At 37.3% G+C, this 18414-nt stretch overlaps 1 protein-coding gene across 16 annotated transcripts in view; it reads right to left on the bottom strand.

Annotated features, from left to right (window-relative positions):
* ADGRL2 (adhesion G protein-coupled receptor L2) overlaps nt 1–18414 on the bottom strand; it is a 381333-nt gene that overhangs the window by 105957 nt on the left and 256962 nt on the right. For all 16 annotated transcript variants that reach the window (XM_085067912.1, XM_085067913.1, XM_085067911.1 and 13 more), the window contains one exon: nt 17701–17873. In XM_085067912.1, coding sequence (XP_084924038.1) covers nt 17701–17773 — 73 coding nt within the window. In that variant the 5' untranslated portion in view covers nt 17774–17873. The remainder of the gene's footprint in view (nt 1–17700; nt 17874–18414) is intronic.

Genomic DNA, 18414 nt, shown 5'->3' with positions numbered 1-18414 from the left:
AAATTTTCACTCCTGTGACTTGGATCCAAGTCCGAACAAGCACCTAGGCTGATAGAACTGAGATAACTCACAGATCAAGTTTCTAGATTAAATTAATACATCCCTCTACTACTCACTTCAAGCTGAGTAAGGTGAACTGAATTTCATTAGGAAAATCTGGAAAGTGCTGTTTGAATTGGCAAGGAAATAGGGTAGGATGGTGGGAGGCAGAGAGTTGCAGCTGAACACATCTGCAGCCTAAACTCCAAACCTTGCTAGAAATCCACAATCCTACTGGGTGAAAGGGAAACAAAAAAGATACCAGAATATGCACTAAAGAATGCTCTCTTATCTGGACTGGCCACTAAACCAACATTAACTTGAATGTTTTGATGCTTCTGGGAGATTAAGAATTGCCCCAAAGGGAAACTCTGCAAAAGAAATGGCTTAGCAAGACATGAGTTCTAAAAATCTTTTTTCTTTTTTTTTTTTCTTTAATTGTAGACAAGCCAGAAATACAGAACAGCTGAAGGGAAAATTAGAGAGAAAATGAAAGTCCTGCAGAAAATGAGGAATTGAGAGGATTCTGATCTTTTGTGAGATTATTACAGCTAACAACCCAGTTCAGAGAGATACAAGATACACATTACCATTTCTAACCCCTTTAGAGCATCAACAATGTAAAAAGCAAACATTACTGACAAATATTTTAATTGTAGTGCTAATTCAGTTGTTTCTACTCCTTGTTTAAAGTACATTATGTTCATATGGCTAAGTGTTTGTGTTTGATTTGCATCAACCCCACTCAAGCACACCAATTTGGAGAAAGCTGGAGTGTATGAACAAAGGCTTTTCTCCCTCAGACACCTTCCAAATATTCCAAACCTCACAAAAATGAACTACAAAAACTGTAATATTTGTTTTTCTTTATTTTGAGGCTCCATGTGAGAAACTGCATGTTACTCATTACAAAAGTCTCTTGCATACAATTGTTTGGCCAGAGAGGCTGCAGCTCTTCCTGTGTAAGAAGCATTTTCTTCCTCCTACCCTGCAGGAACATCTTGCCTTGTTGCAATCTGCCTCTTGCCAAATGGGGCACCTTGCTGCCTGTGAGGCATCAGCCAGGGGAACATCCTTCTCTGGTCTGACACTCATAATCCCACTTGCCAGGCTGCTGCTGGTGATTTAGCTGGAAATGTATCCCACTGCTGTCAGTCCCATGTCCTGAACACTCCCTGTACATGTTAGGCAGGTAAACATTCTTAAAAATTAAGAGGTGTGAAAGAGTCACCTTCTTGATTAGAAAACTGGAAAGAATTAATTAAAATACGAAAGCAAAAATGTAGAGCTTCCTTCCCAAGCAAACCCTTCCTAGCTCTTGCACTTGTCTTGGTTCACATGCATGTTTTTGAGCTCCTCCTTTACCCATTGCTAACTTGCTTCAGAGAGTTTCTTGCAGCTACATTTCCTCTGTTCCTTTGTTAAAGATGGAGTCCCCCCAGGGCTGCTCGCAGCATTTGCTTAGGGCTACCTTCCTCTCCCTTCCATCAAAACTCTCCTATTAGGCATCTCTGCCTTTCACAATTTCCAGAACTAGTCATATCAAATACAGCCATGGAAATTTGTATTTTCCCCTTCTACTTTCTGGAGTAAGAATTTATTTTAAAAGAAAATGCAATTAAGTAGGACACTACACTTCTTGAACCAGGGCATCATGTTTCATTCAAATGAGATTGAAGACATTTACTGCAATGTAGAACTGCAAATTATAAATCTCATCTATTTAGAAGTATTCAGCATATACATAGCTTACATATTGCCTAATGGCTCTTTTTCAGTGCTTTGGGCAGCATCTGCACTGCCTGTCCATTGCTGTTTCATACCAGTTGCAAAGTCTTGTCACTACAAAATGCAGTTTCCTCCAGCTGAAATTTAAGGAAAGCAGTAAACAAAACAAATCTGCAATTCTGCTACAGTTGTAATAACCAATTCCTTTGTTCAGATTCAGATCCATTAAGATCCAGTAACAGAAAACACGCCATGTTAAAAGGTGAAAGAATAGCGTCTGTGTTTCTTAAAATAGCTGATCTATTGCCTTCTGCATGAATTCAGCCTCTTCGGCGGGAGACAGAACAACCTGAGCACAGAAAGTGCCATCCCGTGGCACCAACTGCTCACCATGTGAATCATGAAATCAGAAGAAAATACTTGAGAATAGTGACAGCTGTATCTTGAAACAGAGCTGAGCTGCACAATAATGTGCCTAAATTCTTTTTGACTGTTGATAGAACAAAGGAGATTACATGTTGACCGTAGGAAATACCAGTATGATGAAAACAATGGAAGAGTTTATTTCTGTAGCTCAACCTCTATCTCCCCCTAAATATTCTTCAAAATAGTCTTAATGATATAAAGCTGAAAACCAAAAAGAAAGTATAAAGCCAAAAGAAACACATTGCAGCACAAAAACTGAAAAAAAGCAAACCATCCTTCAAATAATCATTATATTGGAATTTTAAGACATAACACAGTATAGTACTAAAGTCAAATAGTAAATTTAAATTAAAGGATGTAGAAATTGAATTTGCTTAATATGATAAGATTAGAATTTTTATTTAATCTTTTTCTTAATTTTAAGAACTGCTGTTCTTAAAATATGTCATAAACATTACTCTTAAAATCACTTAATCTTTTTCCAATATAAAATATTTCACTATGAATATTTCCCATTTATTTAATTTAGAGGCATGTTTTTGTATTATGAGTTTTGGAAAGGAATGAAAAAATCGTGGTTTTGTGAAAGTGTCCAGTTTTCTCTGAATTCAGTTTTTTCTACATGATCAATCCCTGCTGAGCTCATAAATCTCACAGTAAAACTTATGGAACTGCTACAATAAATATCAAAAAGACAAAAAATGAGAAATCGCTGATCTGACTTTTTGCTCAGGCTATTTCAGGATGAACAGATCAGTTTTCCAGATGTCTATTCATGCCTGGACTGGGAAAGCCATTATAATGAAAATCAGAGTTAAAAGGTCTGGGGCCTTACCTGGCCTGGAGGTATTCTCTGAAAAAACCTGTTTTTCCTGGTCTAGGAGTCACAGAAAGAGCTGACCCCTTGAACAAGGTAAATGAGCTCTTCAGAGGCCTGGAATAAATTCCTAGGCTCAAGATGCTTTTTGGTCTTTGCTATTTACCCATTTCCTTCGGGTTAATGAACTTCAGCAGAAAAAAGAGCTGGAAAGCACCACTCTCACAGTCTCTCATAAATATGTTTTAGGCACCTAAAATACAGACACAATGGCTAATAGCATCCATTAACACACTTTCAGTCACACCTAAGAACCTACAGCATGTAGCTACAATGCAGCAGCTGCCTCCATCTCTAAGCATTATCAACACTTTTAAACCTGCTCTTAGGACAGAAAACTGAAGCTTTGTACAAACTAGAACACTGACGGGAGACTGAGGAAATCATTTCAGAATTCATTTGATCCATCACAAAACTGCATTGCATGTCCCCATCAACGCCCAGCCACTCGTGCCACTCCCAGAGCTTGGGACAACCCGGGCTGGAGCTGGATGGTGGCCAAGCCCAGCTCCTGTCAGCACAGGGCCACCAGGGCTGGGGGATCCAGCATTCCAGGCTGGGAGGAACACTCCCATTCCAGAGCAGGGCAGAGAACTGTGGGGCTGAACCCACTGAGAAACTGGGGCACTGTAACCCCGAGCCCGTGGAGCAAATTGACTGAGCACACAACACACACCGACAGTTCAGACATGCAAAGAGCAGAAATCTACTCCATGACACAAAAACCCACACCCAGATTTTTAAGGCAGCCTGATTTGCATAGAGTAACTGAGTGCTCAGGTTTTTCTGCAGTCTCATTCAATTTGGAACTACAGGTCAGGTTTTTTTTTCCCCCTTGGGTTGGTTTTGGGGAGGGGGTGGTGCTTTTTTCTTCTTGGTTTTGTTTGTTAGGTGTGGGGTGTTTTTTCTTTAATTACCAAGTAGCTATGTAACACCTCCTGAGTGCTAATAAATATTAACTTGAAAACTAGAGGCAAGAAATGAAACAAGTGTGAAGGTGCAATTACTAATAAAATTGTCTTGGGCAGATATATAAAACTGAGATGCTTGGTTCACTCAGATTAATGCGTAAACTTTATGAATTTTAGACTGCATAGAATGCCTAAGAATGAAAACTGTAATTCCTATAAGTAGAGTGGAAAAATGCAAAGAGAAATCATAAACAAACAGATGTTGCACTTATTCACAGTAAGGAATGTTCTATACAGCACTAAAGAAACCTAAAAGGGCAATTGGATAATAGCAACATTTCTGAAGTTTCTTTGGATTCATTTTAATAAATATCAGGTAAAGGGAGGGATAATTTAGCTGTCTGAATTACTGGATTATGAATTAAATGGTTCCTTTTAACATTCTGTACTCAAACCACAGTCCTATTAAGCGTAAGCCTGTAATGTGAATTTTTAAAGAATGAGAAAATATTATCAGTTCTGCAAGTGATTAAGTCTAGCCCAAAAAGAACATGTAAGGCAAATGCTTCATAAACCCTGCCATTTTGTATAAATGACAGATCAAAGTGTTATTAGTAAAATTATATAATCCTGTTAAACTGGATCCTGGAAAAGAAGTACCGAAAGGCAATTTAGACTCTACCTCTTCCTTAAACCACCACATTTTATTTATTTTAACTTGCAGGTCCTTGCCAAACACTTACTGGCATGTACGTTCTTTTCTTTCCACTGAAATCACAAGACAGGACAATCAGGTTTGTTATCACAATCCCCTCACACATAACACACACATGCACACATTTTTCTCAGGCTGTGGAATAGCAATCTTCTGCTTTTCAGGCTCACAAATTTTGTAAGGATAGGGAAATTCTCACAAATTTGTCTTCTGTTCTTCACTGAAGACTTAAAAAAAAAAGAGAAAAAAACCTCATACACAGATGGATGGAGATTTCTTACATGTTCTGCACTCTGTATTGTCACCACAGGACCACCTGCAGTCCTGCACTGTCCAGATAGGTGTTCTCAAAAACACCTGGGTAAGCTGTTTGCCCAAGGACTATGTGCTGGAGATAAGAGGTAATTAGCAAATGAAACTATTCCTAGCACTCCTCCCTCAACATTAAGTGCAGAGCTGCAGCAGCAAGCTGGCACCTGGTACAGGGAAATGCTAGATGTGATCATTTCAATTTACACATTCAGCACTACATCCCATATGCTTGTCAATGTGAAAGTGTCAGTGATAACAGAGATACCCTAAGAAACTGCTCTGTTGAAATGCTGACATGAAGTTTTTATGTATGAAACAGACCCTCTACTCTGGACCATCTGTAACTTCTTCCTTTTCTCATGGGGCATGTGTTGGCCATAAAATCTTTCCATTAAAAAAACATATAAAAAATTAAGCTTGAGTTTAAAGGGAAAATTATAAGCCCTTAAACATCCATAAACCAAATTTATATATCGAAGTATTTTTCATATAAACACACTACTTACTCAGCAAGAAGAAAAAACTGCTGAGCAGAAAAAGTTTGCTGCAATTAGATATAGCAAAATTTATAGCTGTGCTGCAAAATTAAAGGAAAGTATCTGGCTCTATGACTTGTGCCAACGTATAAAATTAAACAAACTGGCAGATTATGACTGGTTTTGTCTCTTGACCCTGCAGTATGTTTTTCCATGCTCACATTCCGTACACATCTTAAACTCACAGGTGTTTTATCCAAAATGCTTTCCAATGATTTCACAACCAGAAATTTCTTAAGCACAACAAAAGTAGGAAGCTTCTTTTGTGTGAGAAGTGACGAGTTTGCTGAATTAGGTGACCAACTAAGGCCAAGGAAGACAATGCAGAGAAGCAGAATGATTTCCTCTGCACAGCTGAGGTCTGCGAGGTGGAGACAATAATCAGAAAAGGATGATGGCGAGGGTGGAGGGAGAGAACAGGATGGGAAAAGTTACAAGGCATCAGTATTATTTATTATTCTCCTTAAATGATCTGGAAATGCATTGGGAAGTGAGAAATGGAGAAATATGCTCTGTGATAATGTCTTATAAAAGTAAAGTTGACAAAAGACAAGGAGATTCACAGCCACAGTAATGCACTCCAAAACCTAAAAATACAACTTAGAGACTTTTTTTTAATTCTAACCAATGAGCCAAGAAATATCTACTGGTACTCAGTGACAGTGGATGATTAAGAAATCTACACTGTAAGCAGGCTACTTTGTGCATTTAAGTATTTTGGCATTTTCCTCTGTGGCTTCCAGTACTGACTACAGTGCAAGAATAAAATCTGAAGGACAGAGATATAATGAGGCAATTTCTGTTCCAGTAAAAGTCCATGCACTCTTAACATCCCTAAAGTACTCTTGAAAGGGCTAGTTTATCTGGGAAATGAACCCTTTGGAAAAATCTTGTTTCCCTCCTCAGGACAGGAATCAGCAGCAACTCTGAATCTACCCAACCACACCCTTATAAAGACACAAAGGCTGCCTTTGCATCTGCACTTGTAAACACTTGCAGACAATTTGGGATACCCTTCATCATCTTCATAACTAAATCAAGCAGATTCAGGCTCTACACACTCTGACTTTAAATGACAGGGTCCCACAAAGGAACATTAATCACCTTAAGTGTCAAACTGGTACTGTAGTCTAACAAAGAATGACATGTTTTAGACCAGTTTTCCCTCTTGAAAAGAAAATGTCCATTCAACTGGCACAACGGTTTCCCAAGCTTCAGTGGATGCATAGATGTCACTGGTTTTTCATCTGTTTAAGGGTGAAGCACCCTGACAGCTCCACCATGACCTACACCTCTCCCAGTTGTCCAACACCTAGGTGAAATGGCTCAGGGAAGTGGCGGGGGGAAAATTCTTCCCTAAAAGAGAAAGAAAATCTGTCTCCTGCCAGTCCTGCCTCCTGCATCAGCCCACCACAGGGGTGCCAGAGGGACCACAAGGCAGCTGATGGGGTGTCAGAGCAGGAGTGTACACTTCCCACCCCCATCAGATGGAAATGCTGGAGCTCAGTGTCCCCTGGCTCTCCCTGGCAGGAATGTCACCCTGCCCAGGTGCACAGAGGGCACCTGCAGCCTTGCCCTTGACAGGCTTTCCAAGGCACAGTGCCTACTGCAAACATCTTCCGATAATTAAATCTTAATACTTCCACTTTGGAAAGCAAACACCAGACACAGTGAAGCTGTACACATCTCCACATGCTCCAGAGACTTTCCTAAATAACTTGTCAGAAGTACTAATTGAAAGTGTGTAGCATTAATATGTTAATGGCAGACGTGATCAAAAATATGTATTTTCCATAGAAAACTAGAATTTGTCAAGAAGGAGGAAAAAGATGCATGTGCATTTACTATTGTCTAATTTTATGTTTTAAGCATTAATTTGGGATCTAATTTAGAAATTGTTTTTATACATTTTAACCATATGCTTTATGAGTGGGGTTTTTTTCCTCCCTTTAAACAGCATCAAAGCTTTACATTAATCTCATCAGAAACCCTCCATGTTCTGACCTCCTAAACACAACAAACACAGAAAACAACTGCAGTGCTCTCCTAAAGCATCTGACAGTAAGATCTAGGTGTATATTCAAGTGACATAGGCAAAACCGACAGCTCTAAAAACAGACCTAATAGTTTAGGTTGCAGACATGCTATTGTGTTGTCAGCAGAATGAGTACTCTTGTAACCTTCAATACTTTGGCTGAGGAAACTAAAATAGTTGAGCTTGAAAAACAGAGGAAAACCAAAATTAAGCATTCTAAGTGTAGGGAAGTCAGTCTACTATCATCAAAAGGAGACACCTACCTATGCTGCAGATCTAATTTAGGAGGCATGACTTTATAAATGCTCAAAGAATAAAAAGCAAATTTTAGCTGAGCATATATGTTAAACCGTCAAAATATCTATCTATCTATATATACACATCTGTGCATAAAACTACCCAGATTTAAGCTCTAACTATGCAAGTAATTTGTTGATAAATTAATTCCCATTGAAGGGTATATATGTGTGTGGGCACTAAAACGAGAATTGATTCCACAGGCTTTTATTCCAATACCTCCTTCACTTTTAATTCCCCCAGGTTATCTTAAGAATGTAGCATAATTGAGAACTATTTTCATGGAACAGTAATTCTAAACAAATGGGACGTTGGAGATGAGATGTATGTCTAAATATGCTCTAGTGTCTAAAACATGAAATATCATGCAGTGAACATAGCATCTTTTTCCCATTTAAATGCTTAACTGGCATAAATAAATATACATTAAAAAGTCCTTCTAAGAACAAAACTTTTAGTTAACAAGCTCCTAGGAAAATCCACCTCATGCAAGCCAAACCAAGGTACCACAAAACTGTGCATTGCTGTTTTATTGACAGAGATATTGTTAATACTCAGGAGAATTGATTGTGAGCAGTTAACTAACACCATCCTATCAAGATATAAACATGTTATCAAAAACTCTCAAAATCTTCAATAATTAGATTTCCTTGGGTTATTTCTTCTCAGTGTCATTGGTAACAATTCACTGGCCCTTATCAGACAAGAGTTCCCATTTTCCATCATTCCATTTTTACCTGCCTAATCAGTTGAACAAAAGTACTTTATGTAAAATGATTCCTTTAGTTGCCTTAGCTACAAATCCCTGCAGTATTGTATAATTGAAATCTACTCACGTAAGTTAGGAATAATTAGGCCCCAAAATTAAGCCAAACACAAAGTTAATTCAAATAGTCAGCTGCTGTCATTTAAATGGTTACAGAGTTTTATTGTTGCTTAACATCCTTGAATGCTTCTAAATGTACCTTTTTTTTCCTCTGTTACAACATGATCCCTTACTCTAGATGGAAACAGGACCAAGAGAATGAATTTTTATTATGTCACAATCATTCATGCCTTGACCAAAGATACTCTTTACTAGTTTTTTCCAATTACTGTCATTAGATTTTTCATTTTATTTTTTAGTCAGCCCAATAAAAAAGGGAAATAAAAAGAAACAAAACAGATGAGCTCTGAGGTAAAAAAAGTCAGAATCACTGAGTCTGTTACAAATGACATTAACATGATGACAATTTTTTAATAGCAAATATTCAGAAAGTCTCTCTTCATACTTAAAAAAACCTTTTGTAAAAATAATGTAACATAGAAATACATTTAAAATGGACCCGTGACGAATCTAAGAGCTAGAAAATAATGCATCAAGGAGGTAAGATTAAATATCATAACTGGAATTGTTCTCAGGACTGAGTTAGGACTCTGTTGATTTATCAGTGTGAAATTTGAAATACTTTGCACAGAAAAATAATTGTTATATCATTACACATAAAACATATAATAATTGGTACATTAGTAGACTGCTTAGTAAATGGTAAAGGAAGGAGGGCTGGTTAGACGTATTTCCTACCATTTTTCTGTCAGCACTTAGTTTACAGTGCAGAACAAAACACTGCATCATAAATCCTTCAAGACAGTTTACATATGGATGACTTCCAGCCTTTTGTACTGTGAATTTTTAAAAATGTACAGATGCTTTTTCTATATAGGAAGATATATATACATATATAGATCTTTAGAGAAGCATAAAATAGAGAAGATTTAAAGTGTATTACTGAGCAGGATTTGAATTGAAGGCCTAAACCAAGCAGTTTATGCATGATATACTATGCTGATAGATTTTTTTTTTCCCCAGCTGGTGCATTAATACATAAAGTGATGTTTCGTGGACCCTATCCATCTTTATGGGTAATAATCCACATCACAAACCACCCGTTTGCCCTCTAGTACTTTCCATGCTTCACTCTTCACGCATGCCAGTTTCATCTGTTGCAAATTAAATGATGCAAAAGCATAAGCAACAAACTGTTCAGTTTTGTTTACTAAAAGCATATTTATCTTAAGCCACTAAAAAGCATGATCAGCTTCCAGCCAGAAACCCAGACTTTTCCCATACCCTTTCAATGGGAAATGTTACAATGTTGCAAATAAATAGACAGTTAATTATTAAAGTAACTTCTTGCAATTGGAGGCAATTCACAAGCCCAGGTTAGCTCAACGGGAGAAATAGTGTGGAAGGCAAGTCATGAACACAGTCAGTGGTAAAGAGGAAAATCTGACTGAAGCTCATTCAAAAGATGGTTAAAACAGAAGCGATGTGAAATTGCACTGAAGCCTATAAAAGGCAAACGTTTCCCATTGCTTTTCCAACTAAAAGTGCAGCACACAGGCGAATCTGGTTTCAGTGTCAACTTCCTCTCAGGTTTCCTAAATGAATTACCTAATTCAAATTTAACAGGAAAATTGCTCAAACAGCACCTTGCATTAATTGTACTTTCTGCTGGAAGAGAAGAAAACTACCTAACTCCTGAGAGAGACATCAAAATCCCTGACGAGGGAGAACACAAAAGCCAGCTTTCCTTCCATCGCCAAGATCCCTCATAAAACTCACCGAGCGCTGTATCCAACAACTGAAAGTTATGTGGTCCCCCTGGGTTTCTCACATGTATGGGTTGCTCAGGCAACAGATGAAAAAAAATTCATTTTGCTTCCCATTTAGTCTCCCCCACACATCTTTTATACACCGAGAAAACATCAGGGGTTATTATACCAGTATAAATTGAGAAAACAAAAAGAATGAAACATTCCCAACCACCTGGACTGGTCCAAGCTCAGAAGGAACATCCAGGGAATCTCCCCTGCCACTGCCAACACCCTCCTGTGCATTTACAGGGGTAGCCCTGATGTCACTGTGACATGGATGAATTGTCTCCCTGAATGAAAAGAGCCATAGGCAGAGCTAACATTCATACAACTCCATTTCTTTAAATTTCAAATGAAAGCAAGGAGACAGAGATTACAGAAACAAAAGAGCTTTTGCACAACTGGGTTTTGATAGCCAGTGGAGTAGTTTGAGACTCTTTCTGGAATGGCAGAAATTTGGAACACTTTGTGCAAGAGGATTTTTTTAGCTTCTACTATCAGAAAGAACAGCATATTTAGTTTATCATACTGTATCTGTGGTACCATATCTGTACCTTTCATCTACAGAGGTACACATACAAAACATATCCTGTGTCAAAAATGTAAAAAATTTATTATTCCTGAAAAAATGAAGTATGATTGGAAAAGTATCCAGCATTAGTGAGTCTCAATTAAAATATCAACCCAAACATAACAAACAACAACAAAAAAGATCACAAGGAGCAACTATAAATATTCTTCTACAAAAGCAACATTGATGAGTAAAGATGACACCAGCCAACCACTGCAAAAGGCCAGACAGCTTTCAAGTGTCTCTTTGTCATTGTTATGAGCTCCTATACCAGTAAGTACATTTATAATGGGGGTATGGATGGATAAGCCAAGAACTCCTCTCTGTGAATGGTTTTATCATCCTCATGTAACAGGATCTGCAATGCTATCACAAGCACAGAAGCAGGCACATACATGAAACACATTTTAGAGTTTTTTCTGTAGTGCCTTCATTCTACATACGCTTCCTGCTACCAAGACATCCATCCATGCAATAGACAATTAGCACAGACTATGATTTTCTGTGCCATTTACTCACAGAGGTAGACCATGAGCATCAATGGATCTACTTGCAAGTATAAAACCCATTATGTGCTTGTAGAACTTGGCAACAAATATTAAATCTAAAATCATTATACTTTATGATAATTTTTATAATCTGATAAGGACACAAAATGCAATAAGAAAGCCTGTGCTGAGGCATTCATTGATATCAGATGCTTCAGGCAGTTATACTTCCATTTTACACTATGACCTGAAAGTACAATATAAAACAATGTTAAAACTATATTAAAAAAACCTTGTTACTAAGACAAACAGCAATCTTCCACTTGACAAAAAACAGAAATTAAAAATAATTTAAGATTTTTAAAATACAACCCTTAATAAAAAAATATTACATATTTTCCCATATTTAGTAACAGAATACTTAGGAAGACTATTTGTTTTTTAAAAAAACATGTCCAGATTCTGCTACTGTGCTCCTGCAAAGGTCCTTTATCATAATAAACTAATCTAAAATGTTCCTGGATTTATGTTTAACAAAAGAAAAGCCCCTTAGGCAATGATGGCAATGCAGGTCAGCTGAAGGTTAAGTCAATCCCCTCTCACTGCACTGGTCATCAGCACAACCCACTGAGACCCACCAAGGTTATGGCAGCTAAAGACAGTAAACTCAAGTAGCAGCTCAGAGAGCTCTAGAAATACAGCATCTGCCCTTAGCACAGCACATTGCACTTCTATCATATTACACATTACAGGGTTTTTTTCCTTATTCTGAATATATACAGTCCAAGAATATGCAAAATCTCCCCTCATAAAGGAGAATGTTTTTCACTAACTGAGAAGACAGCATATCAAAATAATAATATTATTACTCATCTCATAGTAATTATGCATTTATACTCTTTTCTTTGCTTAAAATGTAAGACTCCTACATTAACACTTCCTAGCAAATTCCCATTTAAATGTAAGTACAGTATTTAAAATGATTCTTCATGCATTCTTTTACATGGTTCTTCTACATTTTAAAACAGTGGTTTTGCTTTGGTTTTGAAAATGTAATGTTACAGCATAGAATCCTGCAGATCCCACTGCCCTGGGAATATACAAAAGGTTATTCACTGCCAGCATGTTAAAGTATCTCTGGATTTTCCAGGCAGTCTGTCAGTCTCTATTTTCTGGAAATGCAGTTGAAAAACTTAACAGACATTCTTCTTTAAGAAGAAGTTTGGTCTAGCTGTTTAGATCAGTTTTCTTTTTTGAAGATATGTTGGGCCTGCCTCAGAAAAGAAAAGAGAGATATTCCAGAAGAGTATGCACCAGACAATCCCACTGAAAAATAGCATGTTCTTTCTGGACAGAAAACAGGACCTAGCACAGCACCTGCTTTCTTAAAAAAATTCTGCATAATTTGCATTAACCAATTAAGAAAAAAGCCAAAAACATTTGCTAAAGAATCCTAACCACATCAGATAGCCATGATATAAACAAAGATAGTATGAGCCTTATTAGAGTGATCCTCCAAAGGGCAGGCAATACCTGTCCAGCCTTAGCATGCTGGGTGTGCTTAAGGATGCTTTGCAACCTCTGGAAACCAAGTAGTTCCTGCTAACCAGGTGCCTGACAGAGCTCTCACTGTGATAAATTCCCTGGCTAGAAATTAAATTAGCGCTCCTATTTGCTCTGGTGTGACTCCATAATGGATTTCACTCCTTGCAGAACTTAAATCTACTAATTAACAGAAGTTGATTTCCACTCAAGTCCATGGTACAAGTTTTTTTACAATTTTTATCCTGGGCAAAATCCTACTAATACTCCCTAGCAAAAGTGTAGGAAAACTGATGTGCTTTTACATTTTGTTCAGTACCTGTGCCATGTGCCTTAGACACTCCATGTCTGAGTGGCTTGACAGGAAGCTGAAGAGCTGAAGTAATATACTAAAATAGCAAATGCCTTTGAAGAGGCCCAAAGTACGTTATCTGTGTTTAGTATGTCTTTTCTTTAGTAAATGCACTAACATTGAATACACACTTAAAACTGCTTCCTATTCAGCACTCAGCTCTTTGGCTGGTATAACTGGAACTTACAGGAATATATCTTTTTCAGTGTAATGCTCATTAAAACAAACATTCAGAAGCAAAGACAAGCTGGGTTTCTCTAAAAAACATTAATTCCATTTAGGAAAACGGAATTAAATAGATCATGAAAGCATGAGGTTTCTTCCCATAGACAAAGCATAGATAATAATTCATAACAAAATAAATTAAAATTGTATTAAACCTTGATTAAAATAGAATGTTAGCAAAGAAAATTATTTCAGTGCTTCTCAAGCATTTGTGCTTTTCAAGCAGCAAAAGAGAATAAAAACAAATGGCATCAAAAGGTAGTCAAAAAGGTGGACTTTGTAAGCAAGATAAAGCTTACAATATTGAAACCTGCACAGTCCAAAAACCAATCTTCACCAGAATGTTTAGCTCTGACATCTTTTTTTCATATGCATATTAGTGTATTTGTCTTAACTTGCTTGAAGAGAAACCAATAATATGTATAATAAGCTTTCTACTCTGCTTTGCTATGGAAACAAGACATGTGTGATCTCACTCTCTGGCATTCTGTATTTTCTCAGATAATTTTTAACTTGTTAGATGATTTCACCTAATTAGGAGGGGAAAAAAAGAGGGAAAAAAGAGGTGGTGTCAAAAGTAATTAATTTCCTAGAGTTGGTAGGAAACAGGTAAGTAAAGGTGCAGGACTGAGCTGCATGGGACTGGCAGGAGCAGGAGTCCCTCGGCAGAGCAGAGCCGTGACAGTGTGGGATGGACAGAGGGAATCCTCTGTGCCCCAAGTCCCCAGGCCATCTGCCCAAGTCTGAGCCAAACTGCTTCCCAAGGCACTCCTTTCAGTCTGCCTTCTGTAATAGAGCTGCAGTTTGAAAGAGACATGACTATATAGAACACGTTAGAGAAACGGACAGAAAAATAACTTCCAGAAATTAGATTAATAATATTCTAGCTCATGACTTGAGCTTTTCAATCCTTTTTCCAGCCTCTTGTCTCGTCCTCATTTAGGGCTGCAATGCCTGCTGCTGATGGCAGTAACAACAAGCACAACAATATTGACCTGTTGTTGATCAGATGTATCAGCACTATATAATAACTCAGTGTGGTTTTCCCATCCAGCTGTCAGCACTTGTCTGTTCCAGGTGCATTTTACCTGAAGGAATGGACTGCTTCAGCAGCAAACCCATCTGGACTGCATAGCCAGGAAAAAAATTGCAAAACCAAGACCTTCTTATGTGGACATACGATTCCTGTTTGGATAGGCGACACTAAAAGAAAATTACAGCCTTCGTGTAACTGTGCCTGCTTGCTAATTCCCTGGTGAGTTAAAGTTAAGGTTGTGAGAGTAATGAAGCCTTTTCTTGATTGGAAAATGTTTCATTATATGAACAAATGAATCATTTGTCCACACCCAGGATCCTGTCCCCCCCTTCCTCTCCATTAAACTGTACAGAAACATTAAAATGTAACACCAGGGAAGTCAACCAGGTTTTATCTCCCCCAGTTACTGCAACAACCTTCATGTACACATCAGATTTCCATGAAAAAACTACGTTCCAAGCAAGAGAATTAAAGATTTTCTTATTTCTAGCAAAAGTTAGATGCTCTTATTTTAACCTTTGTTCATGTTCATACTTCCAGGCATGAAGTGCTACTAAAGCATGTTATACTTGGCATCTCTTATTACTGAAGCAGAAGGCAATGTAATCTTGTGAGAAAGTGTAATAATGCAGTATTCATTTTTCTTCTGTGGCTGGAAGCCAACTCTATATTAATATTCATTTCCAGTATACAGAGCCACAGTATTTCATTTATTTTAAGAATTTACAATTAATTTGGTATGATTCTGTTATCTGCTCCCAATTTCCTTCCCTGTTTCTTTTAGCTGAAAAAGCAGCTCTTGTATAGACTTTAAAAAAGTGAATTCACAACTGAAGCATCAAAAGATTGCTACTGGCTACTAAAAGCAAGAAAAACAGGGACAGAACAAAATGAACTTGAAATATTACAGATGACAATGAAAATGAACTTTCTTCAAATGGCAAAAATTCAATCTGCAGAACTTCTCAGTTGACTTTTTCCTTTCCAAACTCAACAGATAAAACACTCTTTACAGCATGCTGTTTGCAACTGTAACCAGCTGTTTGCAACTGTAACCACACCACAGAAAGTTGTTTGCCTGCTTTTCCTTTCTGCTTTCAAATGTTTTCAACCACCACACAGCATTAAACTGCAAGTACCTGAATGTTTGTAAAATGCATTAGATGGAGGGATTTGAAACAATTGCAATAATAATAAAAAAATCCTTAGTGTTTTAGAACTTCAGAAAAAAACCCATAAACAGATGTCTCAGCTTCCTACACCTTAGCTTCCACCCAGTGCAACCACTTTTGCAATGTAAGTGCATTTATAATTAGCACCAGTTATTTCCAAATCAGCCAATCATAAAATCTATAACTCCAATTTCCTAATCCACATTTACCTTTCCTGCCTATGAAAGAGGCTGAAAAGCATTTCACCTTCCAGCTGTTTGTACTTCCTTTCCTACACAAGTAAGACTACACCCAAGTCCACAGCCTGGACAGACACAGAGCGAGCAGTGAGTCCAGCAGATCAGGAGTCCCACCAAGGATGGAACATGCAAGATCTGCCCTGGGAAATGCCAGCTTCCTTCTCTGTCCTGGCAATATTTAAGGAGGGGAGGGATGGGAAACTGACTGTGAAAGCTATTTAAGTGAAATGAGTCTTCCCCAAGTTGAGGAACCTTCGTGAAGATTCAAGGACATGCTCTCTGAGATACTGTGTATGTTCTCACATGCAGATGAACAACCTATTTCAGCAAAGCTCGTCTGTCAGCACAACGCACAGCCTGAGCCGCACAAGTCAAGAAAGGAAGCTCAGGAAATTACGCAGTGGGAGTGGAAGACTGCATAAAATATTTGAATTTTTATTCTTGGGTTTTGTCATTTTTAGGGACTTGTTATTTATATAATAGTTCCTTTTTACTTATACAGATTTAGGGAAAAAAAAGGAGGGGAAGGCAGGGTAGATTTCTAGTAGTATTTCTGAAAATCTACACTTAAAATTCAAAGAATTTTGACAGAGTGAGATGTGCATCTGCTTTAAAAGCTGGAGAGATCATGACATAGATGCGCCAGTGAAGTCTATATTTTATATATGGATTACAGAATAATGTGAAACGGCATGGAGACGCTATTTTATTACTTCACCAATCTTTTTACCTGCAATCTAGTCAATCAAAATACTTATACCCGAAACTGGCCTCAAGTTCTATACGAATATTTGTAATTAAGAATTCATAAATTATGTTTTCTTGTTCATTCATTTGTGTTCCTCTGTTTATTAAAAGGGCCCCAAGAACAGCTGTGGAGACAGACTAACTGGATAAAGTATAGTTTATGAAGAAAAACAGATAAAGAATAGATAATGCAAGTTCTTTAAAAAATCTTTTTCCTTCCTCACCTCTTTAATTTAACAGCTATTTTAAACACATTTGATAGCAGTGAAGTATTTTTCCTTTTTCTATAAAAAGCAAAAATATTTTCAAGTAGATGCTATTTCTGTATGAACTTTGAGTTTTATTTCCTGAAATTTAACTTGCATAGCACTAATCTTAATGAAGTGTTTGCCATTTCATTTTCAGTGAGCCAAATTAGAAAAGTAAAATGGGTATTTCATTCAGTTGTGTTATATCACATTTAACATATACATACATTTCTTCTAAATGGTTGTGCAACAACAATAGAAAAAGGAAGGATAAAAAGGAAGAATCCAAAACTAAGGCACCTACCAATCAAGGCTTTTAATACTGCCATTTCACTTGCCTGAACATTGTGTTTCAATTTCAACATATGATATTATCAAACTGAAAAAATATATTTTCTTCTTTTCTTCATTAAAAAGGGACAATTTGAGTCTTATAAATTAAACCTAGAATATGCTATAGATACATTTAGTTTGACATTCTCAAACCTCAAGTTATCTAACAGAAATTAATTGTACAGTCCATTTAACTCATCTGCAAACTCAAATGAAAAATAAACTAAAGCTTACCTTCAGTACACTGCAGGAAGCTGATAATGAGCAGAAACCAAAAACTTTGCATTCTGCAGCCAGAAGACACCATTATTGATCCCTGTAAGAATTTTCTTTGTATTCCTTAATGAATCCAGTTATAAAAGCCCAGCATCATCGAAACCAGTGGTCTGCATTATTCATCTTCATACCTGGAGTAGCAGAAGATTTGGAAGAAAAGGAGAAAAAAAAAATCCATCAGTATCTGAACACCAGTAATTTGGAATACCAAATTTTACTTCACAAGAAGATGAAAATGTTTAGTAAAAACTGACAGTACACCTGTACTGTAGCTGGGAATTTAGCAGGTTTCTGGGATGTAATCTCTCAAGGTCAATGATCGCTAAACGCAATGCCAAATAATGATATGTGTTAAAGTTGAAAGTATGAGTGTTATTGATGTATTTGCACTAAGACACATGAAAAAACCAACATGAGAACATTTTCACCGAACATAAGCAATTTAATCTGCAGATGAGTAGGCTAAGCTCTACCTCAAAGAACCACAGTAAAATTAAATCTAGGGCACTGCCATATTTCTTAGGGATTTGAAACATGGGGCAGCTGAGAACAACACAGCAACTTCTCTCAGCAGGAAGGCTGAGCAGGTCTGGTCCCCGCCATGGTTCTGGCGTTCTTCAATACTACACATAGATTGCTCTCCTTGGATGAGAGAGGCACTAACAAAAGAGG

Source organism: Lichenostomus cassidix, chromosome 8 (assembly GCF_008360975.1).
Source record: "Lichenostomus cassidix isolate B80296 chromosome 8, HeHo_3.0, whole genome shotgun sequence".
Classification (NCBI taxonomy): domain Eukaryota; kingdom Metazoa; phylum Chordata; class Aves; order Passeriformes; family Meliphagidae; genus Lichenostomus; species Lichenostomus cassidix.
This window is presented reverse-complemented; position numbering and strand designations above follow the sequence as displayed.